General features: G+C 44.5%; 1 protein-coding gene across 3 annotated transcripts in view; it reads left to right on the top strand.

Annotated features, from left to right (window-relative positions):
• The window catches only part of unc79 (UNC-79 domain-containing protein), a 68,794-nt gene that overhangs the window by 17,042 nt on the left and 30,001 nt on the right, over positions 1 to 21,751 (top strand). The window contains exons 18-29 of one of the 3 annotated variants that reach the window (XM_089728594.1): positions 7,268 to 7,348; positions 9,103 to 9,234; positions 11,468 to 11,620; positions 12,359 to 12,495; positions 13,124 to 13,306; positions 14,210 to 14,366; positions 16,223 to 16,424; positions 17,248 to 17,418; positions 17,823 to 17,942; positions 18,552 to 18,654; positions 19,400 to 19,531; positions 21,233 to 21,338. In XM_089728594.1, the coding sequence (XP_089584720.1) occupies positions 7,268 to 7,348; positions 9,103 to 9,234; positions 11,468 to 11,620; positions 12,359 to 12,495; positions 13,124 to 13,306; positions 14,210 to 14,366; positions 16,223 to 16,424; positions 17,248 to 17,418; positions 17,823 to 17,942; positions 18,552 to 18,654; positions 19,400 to 19,531; positions 21,233 to 21,338 (1,677 nt within the window). Of the gene's footprint in view, positions 1 to 7,267; positions 7,349 to 9,102; positions 9,235 to 11,467; positions 11,621 to 12,358; positions 12,496 to 13,123; positions 13,307 to 14,209; positions 14,367 to 16,222; positions 16,425 to 17,247; positions 17,419 to 17,822; positions 17,955 to 18,551; positions 18,655 to 19,399; positions 19,532 to 21,232; positions 21,339 to 21,751 lie in introns of all 3 variants that reach the window. The other 2 variants (XM_089728593.1, XM_089728595.1) reach the window with 2 other exon arrangements.

Raw genomic sequence — 21,751 nt, 5'->3', positions numbered from 1 at the left:
GTTAGATTCGGTTCTCTAATGGCGCGGCTTATTTATATATTGGCTCTATCGAATCTAAGCAAATGTTTCAAAGCGAAAACTAGTTTATTGCTAAATATTAAAAAGAAATTGCAACTACTGAATTCTCGATATGCATCTAGATGTTGTCCGTTTTGTTTCTTTCTTATAAAGTTTCTTTTCAGTATCCTATGACGATGCGAGAATGAAAGTTTATTTGAATAATAGAAATTTGAATAATACCTAACTTAATAAACGCTATTGTTTAATGTGGTCTTATGACAAATTTTAGTGGTAATGAGTTTCCAGTTACAGATAGTCTAGTAGGCTGTCTATTTAAGATCATGGCGCTCGCAACATCACTGTTAATTCGAGAGCTCATTAAAACTAAAAATCGTGACAAGAAACTATTAAATAACAGTGTTTATAACCACAAAACTTTATAATAAAATTTTAATGAAATATAAAAAATTCGATGATTTTTTTAAAAAAAGTTCATAGTTTTGAAGAAGCCTTTTTTTTTTTTTTTTTTTTTTTCCCCAGGAGAAAATCGCCGGATCCCCACCCGCGCGGCAGGTGGGGTATGTGGGAGTTGAACCTCACTAAAAACTCCTGCCGCTCACAACCGGCGCCCTACCTCGGACCGGGCCGGAGCCCAGTCGGGGCTATTGAAACGGCGGGACAGGGTTGACGCAGAGCACATTACATCCATCCCACCGTCCCACGGACGCCGGACCGGTGGCCGCCAGCGACACGACCACCGGTTCCCTCGTTCAGCGGGCCGAGAGCCCGCTTTGATGGCGCCGCGTTACACCTTCCCCCAGAGCGGTCGGGGGAACGCGGTCTACCATCACCCGGCTTCCTATTGCGGGTGAGCGTGCAGAGCACGCCACCCCACGTCTGGGTCCCTCCCCGCACAAAACGGGTGGGACCCCTAGCTCTTAGGGGGCCAGGTCACGGATACGACCCCGGTCCCGACCCCCTGCTCGGCGGCGGCGGGTTTCTGCGTAGTGAGGAGAGCTTTCCCTCACTCGCCCCGCCGCCTCCTTCTGCGAGATGGTGCACTCGCAGAAGTCGAGCATAGCCTTCCATGACTCATCGCTGCCAAGCATCGACGCCACGACGCCAGGCAGCGACAAGTCAGGTCCTATCTTTGCGACCAGGACACGGCGCTGCACCTCCCAAGCGGGGCAGACAGCGAGCGTATGCTCCGCCGTGTCCAGGTCGTGTCCACAATGGTGACACCTCGTCGTCGGCTCAGCCCCTATCCGGCGCAGGTACTTCCCGAAGCATCCGTGCCCGGTCAGCACCTGCACCAGACGAAAGGTGAGACGTCCTTCGCCACGATTCACCCAGTCATCAAAGACCGGGTAAACCGCCTCGACGGTCCGTAGCCCCCACGTGGGGTTGGCCAATCGCCTCGACCACGACTCGAGCACGGACCGCCGAGAATGGGCCTTCCGCGCCCGCAGCTCACTTTCGGGGAGACGCGCCACGCCCCGAGCACGAAGCTCGCTGCGCCACCGATAGTCGGCAGCGAGCGACTCCGCCTCCAGCTCCCATGGCGGCGTCCCCGCCAAAACACACGCCGCCTCGAAGGAGACGGTGCGATATCCGCGAATGACCCTGATGGCAACGGTGCGCTGCGGCCGGCGCAGGAACCGAGCCATAGTGGCCCAGTTGCGCGGCTCAGCCCACACAGGTGCACCGTACAGGGCCATCGATCGCACCACCCCCGCGTAGAGGCGGCGCACAACCTGATCCGGTCCCCCAATATTCGGGAGCAGCCGGCTCAAAGAACCGGCCGTCCCCATCAATCGGGGGACCAGCTCCGCAAAGTGAGCACGAAAAGCCCACCGGCTGTCCAACACGAGGCCGAGGTACTTCAACTGCACCCCGACCCCTATCCGGACGCCTCCAACCACGATGTGGGTGTCAACGGGTGGCGCCCCCCGCGGCCCGTGAAACCACAGAGCCTCGGATTTATTGAGCGCCACGTCGAGACCCAGCCTCCTTATCCTTCCGACGACGAGGGCCACTCCCGCTGTGGCGAGACGGGCAGACTCCCTATAATCATCCCCCCGGGCCACGACCAACGTGTCGTCCGCGTAACAAATAACGCGGAGGCCCGGGAGGAGGGCGCCCCTCAGCACCCAGTCGTACCCGATATTCCACAAGAGGGGGCCGAGAACCGACCCCTGCGGAACACCACGCACGACCGGAAAACGATGAAGGGTCCCACCGTACCCGGTACATACGACCGACCTGGCCCACAAATAGGACCCAACCAGCCGGCGGAGGTAGAGGGGCACTCCATGCCTCTCCAGTGCCCCCCCTATCACGGTCCAGGGCAGAGTGTTAAATGCGTTGGCGATGTCAAGAGACACCGCCAGCGCCACCCCACCCCGAGAAACGGCCTCGTCCGAGAGGGACCGCACGCGCAGAATTGCATCCACGGTCGAACGGCCCTCCCGGAAGCCGTACTGCTCCGCCGACAGGTCAGGCCCCACCCCGACCAGGTGCCGAACGATGCGGGCAGCCAGAATACGTTCCAGCAATTTTCCCGCCTCGTCCAGCAGTACGATAGGACGATACCCAGCGGCTGTATCCACCGGGCGCCCCTCCTTCCTCAACAACACAAGTCTACCCGTCCGCCAGAGCGACGGAAACCGTCCCGACTCCAAGCAGCCATTATATAGCTCAAGGAGCCGGTCCCCCAGGGCACCGAGGGCCAAGGCCAATACCCGGCCGTGGACTCCGTCCGGGCCGGGGGCCGTGTCTTTCGCAGTCATCTTGACAACGGCCACCCGGAGCTCTGCCTCGGTAATACGGGGCACCTCAGCAGGAGCTCGGCCGTCGACGGTGTCAGACGGCCCGCCCATAGCGGGAGGGACAAAACCCTCCCGCTCTTGCGGGAACAACGCCGAGACGATGTCCCGCAGCTGCTGAGGCTGGAGGCGCTCAGTCATAGAGGGGGCCCACGGGCGTAACTTGCCGCGTACCAATTTGTATGGGCTCCCCCACGGATCCGCTTCGAGCGCCTCCAAGAGTCTCTCCATGCTCTGTTCCTTGGCCCGCCTGATGGCCAGCCGCAGGGCGTCCTTCGCAGCGCGATATTCGCGGTGCAGCCGAGCTTCCTCCTCCGCGAACGCGACAGGCTCGTCGCGCCGCAGGCGGCGGCGACGGCGGTGTCTAGTGCACTGGCGGCTCGCCCGAATGGAGACCGCACGCAGTCTTGCAATTTCGGGCGACCACCAGGGCGACTGTCGCCGTCCAGAATGCCGAGGGCCGACCCGGGGCATCGAGGCATCACATATGCGGTGCATCGCGCCCCGGAACCATTCGGCCTCGGTTTCCACATCGACAGGTTGTGGGCGCTTGGGCGCCCACGCCGCCACCATAGAGGCCTCCACCAGGAGCTCCCTGTTCAGGAGCTTCAGTGCCCACCTAGGGAATGACCGGGATGCAAACTGCGGGGGGTCAACCCCGCGGGCACCTGCAGCCGGCGTCGGCGCGGGGGCAGAAAGATCGTACCGGATATACCGGTGATCGGACAACGATTCCGCCCCCACCACCACTCTCCAGCCGAGGATGCGCCGTGCGACGGGCGAGCTCGCGAACGTCAAGTCCACGATAGACTCGCCCGTCCACCGCACGCAAGTCGCGATCGAGCCCCTATTAACGATACAGAGACCGACCGCGACCGCCCACTCCTCCAGCAGCCTACCACGAGCGTCCGTGAATGGGGAACCCCAAGCGACAGACTTCGCATTGAAGTCCCCCGCCAGTATTACTGAACGGGGAGCGAGTTGACGAGCGATCACCTCTAGCCCATCCAGGAACCGCTCGAACTCGACGGTAGGCCGATTCGGAGAAAAGTACACCCCGATCACGACGATATTCTCTAATTGTACCGCGACGATCCCGGGGCCCCTGGTCACCATCACCAGGGGGGGAACCATCGCGGTTCTTCTGATATGTATGGCCGCCAAGCCATCAACGTCCCCAAACCAACAGTCATCCGCTGGGGGAACGAAGTATGGCTCGGCGACCACAGCCACGTCAATTGACCACTCCGCCATGGTCTGGAGCAACATATCCTGAGCCCCAGCGGAGTGGTTCAAGTTTCCTTGGAGGAAGCGATAGGTGTGATCCATTAAGGCTGGCCCACATCCATCGCCTCCTCCCCTACTCCATTGCCCCCGCTATCGGGCGCGAACGCCTCAGCGGGGGACAAAGTGCCGGCCGGTGCTCCCCCGGCCAACCGCTTCTTTTGACGCCGCTTAGCTTGGCGGCGCCGATTTCTTTCCGTGTTCTTGCTAGCCGGAGGGCAGGCCTTGCCCCCGGCCCGGTGGTCAGCCTTGCGCCCGGCCGCCGCACATAATAAGCAATGCGGCGCAGCCGAGCACACGGCCGCCTTGTGTCCCGGCTGACCACAGCGAAAGCACAATCCGCTGCGGTCAACCGCACTCACGCATTTAGCGAGGCAGTGCCCAGTGCTGAAGCATCTGAGGCACCGCCAGGCGCGTGGTTCGAGAAGGCGCACGCGGGCCGCTATCCAGCCCACGCGCAACCTGCCCGGTTCCCCCGACGGTCTCCCGGGCGGAGGAGCAGCCAAGGAGGTGGCCGCCTCTACCGGGCAACGCACCCAAACAGAGCCAGCCCCGGTATAACCGAGGCGCAGCTCGCCTACAGTTATATTCTCCAGGCTGCAGTTGCCCCGGGCAGCAATAGCCGCCGCCACCTCATCCTTAGTGGTGCAGTCGTCCAGGCCGGTCACTCTCAATTCAGCCATTTTGACCGGCCTGTGCACTCGAACCTCCTCCTCAGGCAGAACCGTACGGAGCTTCGCCGCCAGACGCTCCGCGATGCCGGAACTATCGGCACCGGGACACTCTAGTAGCTTGGCCCCATTGGCCGTCAGCCTACAGCGGAGGCCCTCCCCCGCCCCGATCTCGTCCAGATCAATAGCCGCGCGCGCCCGGGAGACTACATCTCCGTATGACATGCCCTTGGCCTCGGCGGCCGGCAGCAGCGTTAAGACCACTGCCGCCGACCGCGGCGCGCGCGACGACTTCTTCTTTGTCTTCTTTTTCTTGGCGGCCACAGGCGCTCGACCCTGTTGGGGAGCAGCCTGAGACGCCGCGGTGGCCGGTGCTCCGTCCACTTGTGGAGCTGTCGGTACGGCCCTCTTGGCACCCCGCCGGGCCACCACATTCCACCCCTCGTCCATGTTAGACGGGGGCGGAGGCAGCGGACGGGGTTGAGGCGCCTGCGATGTGCACTTCGCATTAGCGCCGCCCCCCCGCTTGGCTCTGTCTCGCCCCGGGCCCGCCCTAGTGGCTGGAGCCTGTACGGGGGTGGAGCGGGTCACCGCAGCACCCAACACCGCGGCAGGTGTAGGCGCAGGCCGCTCAGCGTCACCAGAGACAACACGCTTCGCCTCGAGAGCCGCCATTTGAAGAAGCCTTGGGTTTGGTACAATGGAACCTCTTGTAAGATGTGAGTAATGAGCTCTTAGGCATCAGCTTTTGGTAGTCTTTTTGTAGACACTTGCTTGTGATAGTCTTTCAGCTAGTGTCAAGCACTAATTTTAGGTCTACTGCAGTCAATAGTTAAAGTTGGCCTATAACTTCTTAGGATCTACCACATAAGATAATCATCGCTATTTTCAATACAATAATAATAATAAAGCCATCTAATACAAATCTGGTAATTGTACTGGTGGTAGGACCTCTTGTGAGTCCGCGCGGGTAGGTACCACCACCCTGCCTATTTCTGCCGTGAAGCAGTAATGCATTTCGGTTTGAAGGGCGGGGCAGCCGTTGTAACTATATTGAGACCTTAGAATTCGTATCTCAAGGTGGGGGGCGGCATTTACGTTGTAGATGTCTATGGGCTCCGGTAACCACTTAACGTCAGGTGGGCCATGTGCTCGACCACCCATCTAAGCAATAAAAAAAACTCACTTTCGATATATATTACAACTAGCGACCCGCCCTCGCTTCGCTTCGGAAACATTAAAACACAACTGAAACAAAAAAAAAAAAAAAAAATTAAAAAAAAGTAGCCTATGTTCATCAGGGACAATGTCGGCTTCTAATGGAAAAAGAATTTTTCAAATCGGTCCAGTAGTTTCGGAGCCTATTCGAAACAAACAAACAAACAAATCTTTCCTCTTTATAATATTAGTATAGATTAGTATTAGTATAGATATTTGTTAATAAGTTGTTACTCAAATTAAAAACAGACTATTTAATCTTAGTATTATTTATGAGATTTGGCCCCTTATTTGTGTAAAGGTCTCCTCCATCCTTTCAATACAATAGCGTTCATAGAAATTACGTTGCCTAATGAAATAGCAAGATTACTATAAGATCATTTATTATTCAGCCAACACGGTTGCATAAGATTACAAGAAAAGAAACAGTAGTCATGTCATACAAGACCAATACCAATTAGACAAATTTAAAAATTTTGCAAATCATATTTAAAATGCCGCATCTAAGACTGATTACTATCGCTTACTTTATGTTAAAGTTAAAAAGAAACGAAAAGTTCTATTTTGCGTAACGATAATTGAAACAAAGTCGATAAGTCCAAATATGAGGAGCTCTTATTAGTGGGTTTTGAAGAGTTAGATTAGTTAACTTTCTTTATAGTATTATGTAATTATATTCTGAAGTACACACAATTTTCTAGTGCCATTACCTTGTGCATAGTGTATCCGGTAGTTATTCTATGAAACACTGCTCTTGCTAGGGCTAGTGTTAGCAAATTCTCTCAAGTTGAGTCCGTGAGTTCACCAACCCGTAAGGGCGTAGTTGGAATAGTCCATTAGGCTTTTAGCGATTGGGTAGGGAAAAATAAAGGTGATAAAAATAAAACATAACTTTATAACTAATCGTGGTTGTTGTTCTGACAAAAAGGTTTTTAATATAATAATAAAAGTTATAGTATATATATATACTGTTGGTACCTCTTGTGAGTCCGCACGGGTAGGTACCACCGCCCCGCCTATTTCTGCCGTGAAGCGGCGGGGTAGCCGTTGTTACTATACTTGAGACCTTAGAACTTATATCTAAAGGTGTAGATGTCTATGAGCTCCAGTAACTACTTAACGCCATGTTAACCCATCTAAGCAATAAAAAAAATCCAATTGACTGACTCGAACGCATACAGATTGAATTGTCATAAAGCCCGTAGTTATTGATCAACTTTCATTCTCGCATCTCGACTAAATGTTATCAAAATTATAATAGTTGTATAGTTTGTCCATTTCATGCAACTGTCGCTATTAAATGACGTCGGTCCGGACTCGACGCTCGCTAAGTCCACGACCGATACACAAGTACGTTCCCAACTTATATACGCTTTAAGCTTCTTATGTCTCGTATGTGTTGTGTGCTTTTATTATGGAGTGATAGTCATTGTTGCTGCTATGTTCTTAATAATACGTGAACTCTTGAAACATATCTGGTTTAAGAAATTCTCTTGTCAAACTTTTTTTTTCAACACTAAGTTTTGTTTCTGTTTCAAAATATGTCTCCATCACGTAATATGGATCAAACGTTATTTATCTAAAAATATTGATTTTTTTTACGATAAGGGCTGATATTTCAATATTAGTAGTAGAAGATTTTAAGTTTTCTATTATTATTTTCTTTTAGTAAAACTTTTAGCTATTGCCATTGTATTTGTCTTTCAAGACTATAAAGTTCTCGCGTTTTTCTGTTTAAAATGTTATGAGCTTGTGCTAATATATAATACACGAGCGTTTAGTAAAAGGAATGTTGAGAAAATTGGGAGAACGTTGATAGAATTTGAATCGAATGTCTTGCGAAGAATTGATTTGCATCGAAATTCTATGCATATTCATTACATGTGACGAAATACGAGTATCAGGTAGTTAAGGCCTTTGTTATGTTTTGATGATGAAGCGTAAATTAACTATAAGCAGTTCCCTAATTTACCAATGACTGTCACTCGATACTTTAGCCACCCCGCAAAAATAGCCCGTGCTTTTGGTGTGAAGCTCTCTTCGAATGTGCATTCAAAATGTATGCAAAATAATTTCATTCATATTGACTTGTCACCTTTTTTCCGGTGTAGAAGGTGATAGGACGTCTTGTGAGTCCGCACGGGTAGGTACCACCACCCCGCCAAATAGGTACCACCACCCCGCCAAATGGGCACCACCCTGCCGTGAAGCAGTAATGCGTTTCGGTTTGAAGGGTGGGGCAGCGGTTGTACTGTTAAAACTAAGACCTTAAAACTCTTGTCTCGAGGTGGGTGGCGGCACTTATGTTGTAGATGTCTATGGGCTCCGGTAATCACTTAACATTAGGTGGGCATTGAGCTCATCCACCCATCGAAACAATAAAAAAAAGAAAAAAAAAAGAACAAAAGACAAAGTAAGTTTTATATTTTTCATTTAAATTGAGAATCTTTTTGTAAACGGTCAAATAGTTGGGAAATTTTTTATCTTATTGGTATAATAATTGATTGGTATATAAGTATCTCTTTCGACAAGTCCAACTTAGGAGTTACACTCGAGTGTGTTTTCAGATGCACATACGAATTAAGAACTTATTATTGCAGTATTACGTTCGACTTCACACTCGAAGAGAGCTTTTAATTTAGAACCTTTTAGAAATAAATAATTTATATCGTCCTGTCATTAGTTTCCCTAATCGATTGATTTACGTAAAACATACTTAACTTTTGTAATTTAGAACCAATACCGCTGCTAGTGTTGAAAATGGAAACGATCCTTTAAAATTTCGATTTTGCACAAAAAGATGCACGCACAGATGTAATTTTATATATGTATATATAGAATCGCGACAGTTACTTGCTTGATATTTCTCATACTGTCGCACACAACATTAGCTCTTTAGTTTCGTAACAATCTTTACCACAGATGTAAAAGAGTTGTTGAAACCAACTGTACACCTAGGTTAGTACAGTTAAAAACCTATAATTTGTACACGGCAATATTTTAAACTGCAAATATCACAACAAAATGCACCAGAGCTCGTCTCTAATATTTTAGTTTCGACCAAGTGTAGTAATGAGCGTAATTGAAAAAAATATATGGATCAGATAATGACAGCAACGGTGGAGACGATCACGGAACAACTTGACATGGCGGTGTCTCTGCCAGAAGCACCGCCAATGGCGACAGCCCACACTGTCACCTTAACTGACACGGATGTTGCCACTGCTACGGCTGATGTGAGTATTTTAAGAACATATACCTATTTATTTTTAGATGATTAGATGTAATCATTTTTTTCCTACCTAAGCTGATAGCCTTGAGAGGCTATTTCAGCGTAACCTTAACTAGTAGGTGAGCTAACGGGGCTCAAACCGGAGTGATGCTAACACTGACCCTAGCAAGTAATCAGTGCTTCGCAGAATCTGTCACCGGATCGGAAACGCGACCCACTGACAAGATCCGGCGAGAGAAAGTAATCATAATTAAAGCTACTTTTACCGTTAAATGTTGCTTGTTTTATTCTTATTATAATATCATCGTCCGTGACCACGAAAACTGTAAAGTCTTCGGAATATCGGAAATCGTATAATTAACATTTAAAAAACCGCAATATACAACCGTAATAGTGTCTGTGTAAATCGAAAAAAAATACTAGATGTGATCATATTTTATTTAATAGACTAACCAGGCCCATTCTGCTTTTTTTTATAGGTATGTGATATAACTTGATTTGCTATTTTATTTTGAACATTTACAGTGTCACTAATTGTCTCGCCAACTCGATGCCGTTCTCTCTTGGGAATCATAGACCAGGATAAAAATTTGCTTTAGGGTTGGGAATTAAGAGCATATTACCACTGTGACACCCGAAAAAACCAGGGCCATGTTATAATATTATCTATATTCTGATGAATAGGGGATGTAAACATTGTCATCGAGCGGTTCTTTTGAAGACTATAAGTTAAATTGTCTTTGAACACATTGAGGCGTAGGGCGGAACCTTGGAGGCGTCAAGTGAAAGCTAGGAATTCGTACACATTTATTTGAAACATTTTTTTTATTTTTTATTTATTGCCTTTGTAGGCAGACGAGCATACGGCCCGTCTGATGGTAAGTGGTCACCGTCGCTCATGGACGTCAGCAATGCCAGGAACAGAGCCAAGCCGCTGCCTACCATAAAGTACTCTTCGCAAGCCTCGTTTGAAGAAGGACATGTCATAGCGCTCGGAAAACACCGTGGAGGGGAGTTCATTCCAAAGCCGGATGGTACGTGGCAAAAAAGATCTTTGGAAACGCACTGTCGATGAACGCAGCGGTTCCAGATAATATGGATGAACTCTGCTCCGATGGCGGGAGGTGCGATGATAAAAAGGAGATGAGGGGATCATCTCGAATAATTCCTCAGAGCATTCCCCATGGACCATACGGTATAAAACACAGAGAGAACCGAAGTCCCTCCGTAGACCCAGAGGTTCCAAGCGATCCGCGAGAGCAGGACTATCGACCATCCGAACAGCCCGTTTCTGTATGGAGTCAAATGGAAGTAGCTGGTATTTGGGAGCCCCGGCCCAGAGGTGAGAGCAGTACTCCATACGAGGTCGGACCTGCGCTTTATAAAGCGCAAGTCTCTGTCCAGGCGTGAAATACCGCTTCGCTCTATTGAAAACTCCCAACATTTTAGAGGCCAATTTGGCTTTACCTTCCAAATGACTCCGAAACTGGACACCGCTCGAAATATCGACCCCCAGAATCCTGACATGTTTCGGGATGAGCTATTGAGCTATGCATGCTGAGTTTCGCGTGCAGTAATATCTTTACCTTCAGTGCGTCTATTGGCGTCTAAGTATGACGCACATGTCACCCACCAGATCGTGATTAATCACCGTCACTCATGGGCACCACAAATAGGGTTGCCACCCGTACTTTATAATAAAGTATTGTACGTTATTTCAGGTTATTGTACTCTATACTTTAGGTGAACAATAAAGTACACGGAAATAATTTATTTGGCATGATTTGGTTTCTTTGGGATTTTGAAAAGTTTAGTCATGTGTATTTTTTCGTTAAGCGAAATACATCGATTGCTCAATCGATGTCGCCACTCGCCAACGCCACATCACCTAAGCATTCGTTTTTGTAATAAATATTTCTGAACTCAGATTAACCTCAAATGTCAACAATTTTACTGTCAGTAATTGTCACAATTTCTTGTTTAATTTATTCAATTGTAATAAAAAAAATATGTATTTAAACATAACAATAATGAAAAATAAATTGTACTTTATTTTAATACTATGTATTTTTATATCCTACCTATAATAACCAATGTACTTTATTTGCAAAAAAAAAGGTGGCAACCCTAATCACAAACCACCGGGGATCAGCTAAGCTACCGATCGCTGAGAAACCTCCCTAAAACGCATTTGAAGCATGAACATTATATTAATTGATGTTAAGAATTTACTTTAGGTCTCTACCCCAAACCTGCTTGGAGATCATGAAACGATGGCAGGGTCCGTAGAAGAGGAGATGGTTAACTTCTGGCCAACGTCCGCCGGGAAGTTTCATTTCTGTATAGAAGATCTGCCGCAAGAGTTGCAGTACATTCATCAGTTGCTTCAAGTGAGATGGATTTTTTTTCTGGATTTTTTATTGGTTTTATTGGACTTGGTTATTGGTGTTGGAGTTTGAATATAAATGTAATGGCAGGCAACACTTGACACATGATTACAGATTTCGAATATTAGAATTATTTTAAATGTTTAAAAAAAACAGATGATTTTCTTCTCGTAAGAAAAAGTCAGCACTTCTCATCTAGACACGGTCAGAGAAACATATAAGAGTTTTATAAAAATATAAAGATAATAATTTTATAATGGTGTAACATTGTTCAAAATATCTGCAATATAATTATAATGAAGCAGTGTGTTTTAAATAGCCCCTCATCGACCTACAGAACCCAATCCCCTCAAATTTAACCGTCCAACAATTGGACTTTTTATTATTTTTATTACTCTTCCTTCGTCGTGAAATTGATTCATGAACACGTGTGAATTAGGTATTTCTTGAGAAAAGATTTAGAGAAAATGTTTTGTAATTTATTTCTTGTAGGGTTTGAAAACTGGTATTTAATTATTCCGGTATATTCAACTAAATGTTACCGTGACATAAGTACACCGTATCCTATTCCAGATAACGCTGATATTTTTCAGGATTAGTGTAATTAAAATCTGTGTTCACGAAAGGATTCAGCGATGTATAAATTTAAATTGCGTAATTTCTACTCCACTAACAAGACATTCGAATTATTTTTGAGTTTTTTGACTAAACCGTTCTTTTTGTTGATCATTGAATTATCAGGAACTAAAGAGCACGTCTAGACCGGACGTGCTGTATCATCTTCTGCAATGTCTCCAAGTACTGGTGCTGAATACAGACGCTCTCGCAGATCACAGGGGTTTCCTTATTTGGTGTCAGGAGAACTTGCTAATTGACAAGTAATAAATTTAAAATCCATTGTACTTTTGTAGTTTTTAGTGTAATCTAAGTTTAGTTTAATAACCTCACTTATAATTTAGATGCGCTTTACGCAAAAAATACAGGGGCAATTTTGATTAAGCTTCACAAGTTAATAGCTTAAGCATCAGAATAGAGCTTTGACTGTAATATAGTAGGATTAACTTAGAAGAAAAGGTGCACTAGTGGTTTTAAGAAGTCGTTGATTTTCACGCAATTAGCGACAGTCACAGAGCAGCGTGACCGGGTTTAACTGGTAAAAAACAATAATATAACCGGTATGATGATACTGACGTTGGCTCCAAGCCGGCCATAGTTTGAATAGCCCCTTAGACTACCAGGTTACCAGGTTGGGAGATATAAAAAAAGGGCTACATGTTTCTGATTCGCGTATTGTGCGAACTTGCGTGGACCTTATAATATTTATTTTTCCACTGTACTTATACCATACTTGTAAATGTTTAGTCTAGGGATCTTAATTTAATGTCTTAAGATGGGTAGTGGTGTTAAAGCTACGACGTGTACTAGCTCTGGTAACAGCTTACAGTGAGGAAGACCATGAATTCGTATCTCCATGGTGGTTTTAATCAAGTAACAAACACATTTCAGTTTGTGGAGCGTGTGCCTAGCTGCCCAATCGCATATTTGCTCGGTGTCTGTGCCGGTGCTTCTGCACTGCGTGACGCTGGCGGGCGGCGCCGACGTGCTGTGCCGTCTGCTGCGAGACAACTTCCACCACCAGGACTACCGCGTCCGCTTCACGGCTGTGGAGCGAGTTCAAGTCCTTATAAGGTCCGGACCACTCAACTTTAACACTTTTTACGTTATCTCCTCCTCCTCCTCGCATCGTTTCCTCACTGCTGAGGGTCGTGACCATTATATGTCGACAGGATTTTACTCCTTATAATGTCCTGCCAGCGCCTCCGATCATGAAGGGCGTCGTGGTATGGGATCTCTAGTGTGGTGCGGATTTGGTCGAATCACTTTGTCGGACTGCACCTGCGCGGTCTCTTTCCCTCGATCTTCCCTGTCACGAATAGTCTCTCTAAGCTATCCGATGTTTTTCGAGCAATATGACCGAAGTACTCGAGTGCGCGGCGAAGGCAGATTGTGGAGAGTCTAGTCTTGATCTGCAGTTGATCTAAGATATATAGATTACTTTTCTTCGCTGCCCAAGAAATAGCCTACCCAAATTCAACATCAGCCGCAAGTTTTTTCATTATCTGGACTTCTCTGCTCTATGAGCCAAGAAGTTCCATTGGGTACTTAATATACCTATTATCCTAAGTATACTTCTCCTCGCTTCGTTTTCCTCATTACTCAGGGTCGTGACTCCCCCGCTGTATCAGTTTCTCCCGAACGATTTCCCATCTGCTGCGATCCTTAGCTTCATGAAGGGCATTGCGGAAGTTGATGTTCAGAGAAGATCGTATTTGGTCCGACCATCTCGTGGGACTGCGTCCTCTGGGACGTTTGCCATCTACCTTTCCTGTCACCATCAGCTGTTCTAGATTGTGACCCTCTTTACGAGCAATATGTCCGAAGAATTCCAGCATCCTACGAAGGCATTTAGTGGCATATATTATACTAAATATAATCATCGATAAATCGGTCACAAGATATCTCTTAAACAGATTTTAAGTTAATTTTGACAGTGAGCAATCGATCGACTACTTAAAACGCAATCGCCAACAGGTTCATGGATGGGTCCCCAATTAACACGAGTCTGGCGTTGCAAACGGCCATGGCGACAGCGTTCTGCTATCTCATCTCCAGTATGGACGACATTAACGTGTACGTCGCGCAGAGAGCCACTCTCTACATCGGGACCATACATGATAACGCCATTGAGGTTTGTGATATGACGTTTAAGATTAGAAATACAAATTCCGTTCTCATCAAGATAGAAACCTTAAAATTTTTTTTAAAGCGTTTAGCTTAAATAGTGAATAAAGTTTGGGAGTCTTAACGACGAAAGGAAAGATCTTCCACCGAGCGGGTGACATTGCTCGGTAGACCGACGGTCCGAATGTTGTTGTTCGGAACTTGTATATATGCGCTTTATCTTGAAAATGTCGTAAGCGAGATTCAGGCATCTGTCAATTATCTTGCGTTGTATAATGACTACCCGCCACATCACTCCCCTCCGAGACTGGAGGTCGTGTCATTTTTAGTTAGCGTTGTCCGTGCTGAGATTAGCTTGCAAGGGCCAGTGCTGCTCGAAGCCTGCGGTGAGTCGAGGCTGGGCTTGAATGCTGCGTGCGTGTCGCCAGTGCTGCTCGAAGTTTGCAGTGAGTCGAAACTGAGCTGAATGCTGCGTGCGTGTCGCCAGTGCTGCTCGAAGTCTGCGGTGAGTCGAGACTGAGCTTGAATGTTGCGTGCGTGTCGTGCGTAGTCCATGTGATGCAGAGCTGCCATGCCGGAGATGTGTGACCCCAAGCGTTGATGATCCGGTCGTGGGCTGCGATGAACTGTAGCGGCGTGATGAGGCAGTGAAGTTGCGTGCCGTAGGACCAGGAAGCGCGGTGAGTCGGCTGCGATGGTCCTGTTGAGGCTGCGATGCTGGCTTGCTGTGGGACGACTGTCAATGACGTGCTTTTATCTGCGAGAATGCGGGGATTGTGGTAGCCGGAGTTCTTGATGCGCTGAAGATGAATCAGAAGGTTGCGTGTTCACATCTCGTCGCAGGTCACCAGTTTGGGAGTCTTAACGACGAAAGGAAAAATCTTCCACCGAGCGGGTGACATTGCTCGGTAGACCGACGGTCCGAATGTTGTTGTTCGGAACTTGTATATATGCGCTTTATCTTGAAAATGTCGTAAGCGAGATTCAGGCATCTGTCAATTATCTTGCGTTGTATGATGGCTACCCGCCACAAAAGTAAAAACGTAGTTTTAGTTTTAATTAAAGCTACTTATAAATAGAAAATCTGTGTTAGCTCACCGCCAGTTGGCAGCGTTCCCAGAAGGCTGGCAGCATTTCCACGCTGGATAGCAATGCTAATTCTTTGTGTAAAATACGTACCGGCCTTTTGGTCTCCCGAGGCTTCAAATATTTATTTTTTTAGGTCCTTAAAAAACTTTTAGCAGATGGACCCCATGGGCCCAACGTTTCTACCCCAAATGGAACAAAAATGAAATCTGAATTGAAATAATAATGAATTTCATCTTATTTTTCCCGCTGAGTCAAGAAATTAGAGGGACCTTAAAAATTATTTTGGCGGTCCTTGAAACGTGTGCAGATTTCAATTTAATCCGACGACGATATCATAATTTGAATATAGCAACCCCAGGCTCAAGACACCTTAAAATATGAAATGGAAGTATTTTTCGTGTTTAAAGTGGCTATCGCAACTTTCGAACCATAAAGAGTAATTTATTCGCATCTTCAAAGACCGGAACAGTACACACATACATAATGAGATTGATAAATTTATAATAGTCTCTAAATAAGTTTTTACTTGTGGTAGGACCTCTTGTGAGTCCGCGCGGGTAGATACCACCACCCTGTCTATTTCTGCCGTGAAGCAGTAATGCGTTTCGGTTTGAAGGGCGGGCAGCCGTTGTAACTATACTTGAGACCTTGGAACTTATGTCTCAAGGTGGGTGGCGCGTTTACGTTGTGGATGCCTATGGGCTCCGGCAAACAACTTAACGCCAGGTGGGCTGTGAGCTTGTCCACCCATCTAAGCAAGGTTTTTTTCTGCAGCTCCTCCTTTACTGTCTGGAGACGCAGTTCGATCTTGTAATTGTGGACCGTCCAATGATACTTCAGTCGATATACCAACTCCACAACACGCTAAGTGACCGCCGCATATTGACCTGGGATTTCTTCCTCAATCGCTTCGAAGCGCTGCTCATAGAAGCACATATCAACTCTAATAAATCTATCGACTTGAATGCTTTACGAGGTAAGGTTTTGTAAATTTAAGTCGGAGATAGATAACAAAAACTGCTTTGGATTCTACACAATATATTTTTGTTAAATTACTGGACAGTGTCAAAGATTAGATCTGTCATCACTTGAAAAATTGATTACTTCGTTATGTCCAAAGATTAAGGTTCAATCCCCTTTCTTATCTATGTTAGATATTTTAGAATAAGAACCTCCTGAGTGTTCACGAATATGTGTATGTTCTTTTTGCGTATGTGGCTTTTCTAGTATCTTAGTTATAGTAATAACACAGGAGAAAATCATAAGTGGCGGCCTTTGTATGTGTAATTCAAACTTATATTACACAAATAGATATTATCCAATATCTGCCGGCAACCAATTTACGTTCTCTATAGGTTGGGTCCATGATGACCTGGAGCTTGACTCAGTCAGTAAGTATTTACAGTCGGCATCATTGCACCACTCTGAGAAGGCAGCACGACATGAGAACTCTCTTGTCGTGGCCGCTGGAAATTACATACTCCCGATCCTGTAGACCGAATGGTAAACAGTTGACGTCGCCCTAAATACGTCATTACGGATTCTTCCGATCCATTAATGGTGCTTTTAGGTACCTCAAGCGCTGGTCACTGTGCCGGCCAGTGTTAACAACACTTCCGGCTTGAGCCCCGTGAGCTCACCTACATACTAGGGAAAAGCTGTAATAGCCTCTCAAGGCTATCTTTGCTTTGACAATACAATGTATAAAATGTTCAAACTTATAATTTTAATTAATTATAGTCGAATTTCATCTACGGAGGGACCACTAGTTTGAAATATTCTGTATGCTCCGGGCACAGAGGTGGTGAGTAGCGAGGCCAGTCCGGAGCGGGTTGCGCAGAAGGCTCGGCGCGCGCAGCAGGCGCTGGGTGGGGGAGCCCTGCACGCCCTCAGCGCCTCGCTCGGACCCAAGTGCCCTTACAAACGGACCGCCTCCGCACCGGCCGCCGTGCTGCACGCACACAGGCACGGTGAGACATTCGCACCACCAATGCTATTCGACACACAACCATAAGCTATAATTCCATTTAAAGGATACCCCAGAACTAATGTAAATTCACAGACTCTACTGAAGAGTGGTTCAAACTAGATGTATCAGTGTAAGCAATCGGCTATGTGTCCTGTGTCCTTACACGTAACTTATAGTTTTGTAACGAAATTTTAAGTAATGTCACGAAGGGTAATATATTAAACAAATATATCATATTAGGACCTTCGTAAATTTGCTACTTGCATGCAGAATCATCCCATAAATACTTGTGCTAACAAATCATTATCCGTCCAAATTTACCCACACGGACACATAATCTTTTCAATGAACATAAATTAACGAGGTCCATATAAATACTGGTTCACTGAGATCATAAAAACTTAGATCGCGAGAAGGTGTATCCGCGGCAGTACTCAGCCCCACTTCTGAAGAGGAAGACTTCGAGGTTCGGACTTGGACAGCTGCTGTCAGCTCCACAACCGATGGGCACTAACCAGAGAACCGGTAATTCGCATGGTAAATTGCTAATTTGGTTCTTTCTTTTTGTTTTTTTATTGCTTAGATGGGTGGACGAGCTCACAGCCCATTGTGGTGGTTACTGGAGCCAATAGAAATCTACAACGTAAATGCCGCCATCCACCTTGAGATATAAGTTCTAAGCTCTCAGTATAGGTACAACGGCCGCCCTTCAAACCAAAACGCATTACTGCTTCACGCAGAACTAGACAGGGTATTGGTACCTACCCGTGCGGACTCACAAGAGGTCCTACCACCAGTAAAGGTGTGGCTTTGCTAGCTCCCTTTATTGACTAACACGGACATAAGCAATGTCAAATGTGGTCCTACTTAATTTATGGATTAATTTGTTTACTGCCACAATGTTTTTTCTAACAACGTAAAACAGTCTTAAAATGCACTTTACTGATTTAATAAAATTACTAAAACATACCAGTTTTTTTTTTTTAATTACCCATACTGAAAATAATAAATATACTCAGAACATATAAATTCCATTAACAAATAAATTTGTACATTGTTCTATATGTAATATCGTGGTTTTATAATTCTCAAAACAGAAAGATTTCTACGTATTCATAAATGTACATCTTTCAGAAGAAGCACTACCGACGGTTTCAAACAAAGCGATCGATCTTGAAGAGGCTGACAGGGAGACCACAAATTTGTTAGCCTTTTTGCTCATGCAGTTCTTGTCTAGGTAAGATAAGGCAATTGAATAATAGTTAATAATAGTTAATCCATTAACCTAACTACTATAACATTTTTCGATTCCTAACCTCACGAGGTGTTGTGACAAAACAGATTGCAGATTATTATTAAAAAATCCCAGTAATGTTTTGTAGAAGAATAACGTAGGAAATATCGATGGTAAATAAGCAATTACTATTTCTCGCGTGCTTTATTGAAGCGCAATCCAAAATGTTTTTTTATTAAATGACTAGCTGACCCGGCAGACTTCGTAGTGCCTCAATCGATAAATAAAAGACCTAAACTGTTGTATAAAATAAACTTAAAACAAACAAAAGGAATCCGCCCGACGGGGGACACATCAAAGGAAAAACAAAATTGTTTGTTTTTATATAATTCCAAGTATTTTCATATTTTTTCACCTTTTAAACCTTCTCTGGACTTCCACCAACAATTCAAGACCAAAATTAGCCAAATCGGTCCAGCCGTTCTCGAGTTTTAGCGAGACTAACGAACAGTAATTCATTTATATATATATAATATATATATAGATAATTAAATTATTTTGAAAAACCACTCTCTTCCCTCTACTATATTACTGTTCATCCCTTTTCGATTATTAAATCATCAATAAACTGGTACGATTCATTCAGTAAATATCTATTTATTTAGGATTACTTTTTGTAATTTATCTTTAAAACTTTTGATAGTTTACAAGCAACCTATTATGAATACTGTTGACCTGATATGTACAGGTCAGATCAAGCACATCCAACCGAAGATAAATACGTATCGAAACGACAAGAGCAAGTACTAAAACATCTCTTCATGTTACTCGGGTATAATACCGTCGATAAATTCTTTCACATCACTGCTTATAGCTTGAGGTGAGTTGTAGGTAACTTATTTATATAACAAATAAATATAAAAATTGGTATAAAAACCAAAAATTTATACACGTCCCTAAATATCAAGCCACAGTATTTCTCTGTCCTGGAGGAAAATTAGACCTAAGTAAAAATATACTGTAATGTCATTAATTCTTGAGGTGTGTGCAAATTCCAAAGTTAATAGATCTCTTAAAGCTTATAATTTATGAAAGCTACATTGAAATATTCCATTGAATACATAGAAAGGTTGATACAGGTGAAGCTAATTAAAGTGTATTAAAAAGAAGAAAATATAATTTTCTTGACTAAATAGACATATTATTATAATAACACAAATTGAGGGGTGAAAGGTTGAAGCTACATTTTTGAAACTTTACAGGAGAGCCTTATAAAGTTTAAAATTTGGAAAATATATCATAAAAAAAACTTCTTCAGCTATTTGTATGGGGTAAACTTAATTGAAGTTCAATTAAAAACATCGAACTGTTGATATTAATACCAAATAAAAGGCACATTTAATTACAAAGATAAATGTCGCGTACCTGTGAAGCGAAATATCGTTTAAACCAAATAGCCCCTCAAATTCAACCCTCGAAATGATTCCGTGGTATTTCTAATGGATTTGTTTGTCTGTTTGATAGGGATGGCCTGGGGATAGCCCCAAACATCGCTCGTAGGTATTTTGTAATAATATGATGTTTAGGTTTATAGTCATTACAGTCTGGATAACCATAGTATACATAATATTGTTACGCCGGTAAGAGCAAGGCCATCTATCATCGAATAGCAGAAACGAATATCAAAAGAACTAGTAAAGCCGAGAACGCTCGAGAAGTACAACGCCATCTCTTGACAAATGGTGGAAACCCATATCGAAAGTACTCGACTTGTGAGGAATGCTCTCGATAATTCTAGCGATGTCGTATCGACTATAAAAGCGTTGCGGGGATGTCACAAAGTCAGTTAGTAATCGGAACTACTCGAAGCAAAACAGCAAACGGATCACCTGAAGCGAAGCGGAAGAAGTGAATTGAGAATTTTGAAGTGCACTTATTTACTTCGAACCCCAACGCGTAACAATATATAATATTTATATGGTTATCATTATGGTTTGTAGAATATATCTATATATTAATACGTGAAGCAAAAACTTTGTATCCCTTTTTACGAAAATTGCGCGGACGGAGGAGTATGAAATTTTCCACACTTATAGAGAATATAGAGAAGAAGTGCACAATGCTAATATTTTTTTAAAATAATGCATAAGAGATACATTAAATCAATAAAGAAAACATTACACACACTACATACCATGTATTTGACGCACACACGCATGCATACTATTTATTTGTTGTCAAACTTTTGTTCTTGACGTCTGTTGTCAAATTGAGAATAGATTAAATATTGTTTGTCTTTGTTAATATTTTTTATAGTGTAGTCTTGGCGAAATTTGTGATTATAGAAGTATAAAACACAAACATAATATGTGTACAAACTTACAATTCCAATTAATTATAGTCGAATTTCGACTACTGCGGGACCTCTAGTAATATTAAAACCGCAAATTTGTTACTAATTCTAAATCAATTACATCAGATCAATTACATGATGCCATTATTTCGTGAATTTAATTGTACATAACTAAAAGAATATGGATAGAGCTTTGCCATTGTAAAGATTACTACTACCTACTTTCAGACAATCGTCGATCTTCAACGCTTTCATGGCGAACCTTCCTCAGGTGCTAGACCAGAATCATGTAATGGGGGCCACCATACTCGAGTACACTTTACTCGTTTTGCAAGTAAATACATTTATTTTAACCACAGCCATAGATATGCCAAGTAAAACTGTTGAAATTTTGATGTGAAAAATGTGATTTGAGAGCTATACAATCAAATGTTAATTGGATTTAGTTAAGAAATAAAAAATCTAGAATTAAAATTTTTGCTAATGGTTTGTACTTATTTTTTCATAGTTAAGATTTAGAGAGTTTTTTTTTTTTATTGCTTGGATGGGAGGACGAGCCCATTTGTTGTTAAATTGTAACTGGGGCCCAGAGACATCTACAACGAAAATGCGCCACCCACCTTGAGATATAACTTCTAAGGTCTCAAGTATAGTTACAACGGCTACCCCACCCTTCAAACCGAAACGCATTACTGCTTCACGCAGAAATAGGCAGGGTGGTAGTACCTACCCGTGCGGACTCACAAG

Source organism: Bombyx mandarina, chromosome 07 (genome assembly GCF_030267445.1).
Source record: "Bombyx mandarina strain Sakado chromosome 07, ASM3026744v2".
Lineage (NCBI taxonomy): Eukaryota > Metazoa > Arthropoda > Insecta > Lepidoptera > Bombycidae > Bombyx > Bombyx mandarina.
The sequence above is the reverse complement of the archived record's forward strand: the minus strand, read 5'-3'. Positions and strand labels throughout refer to the sequence as shown.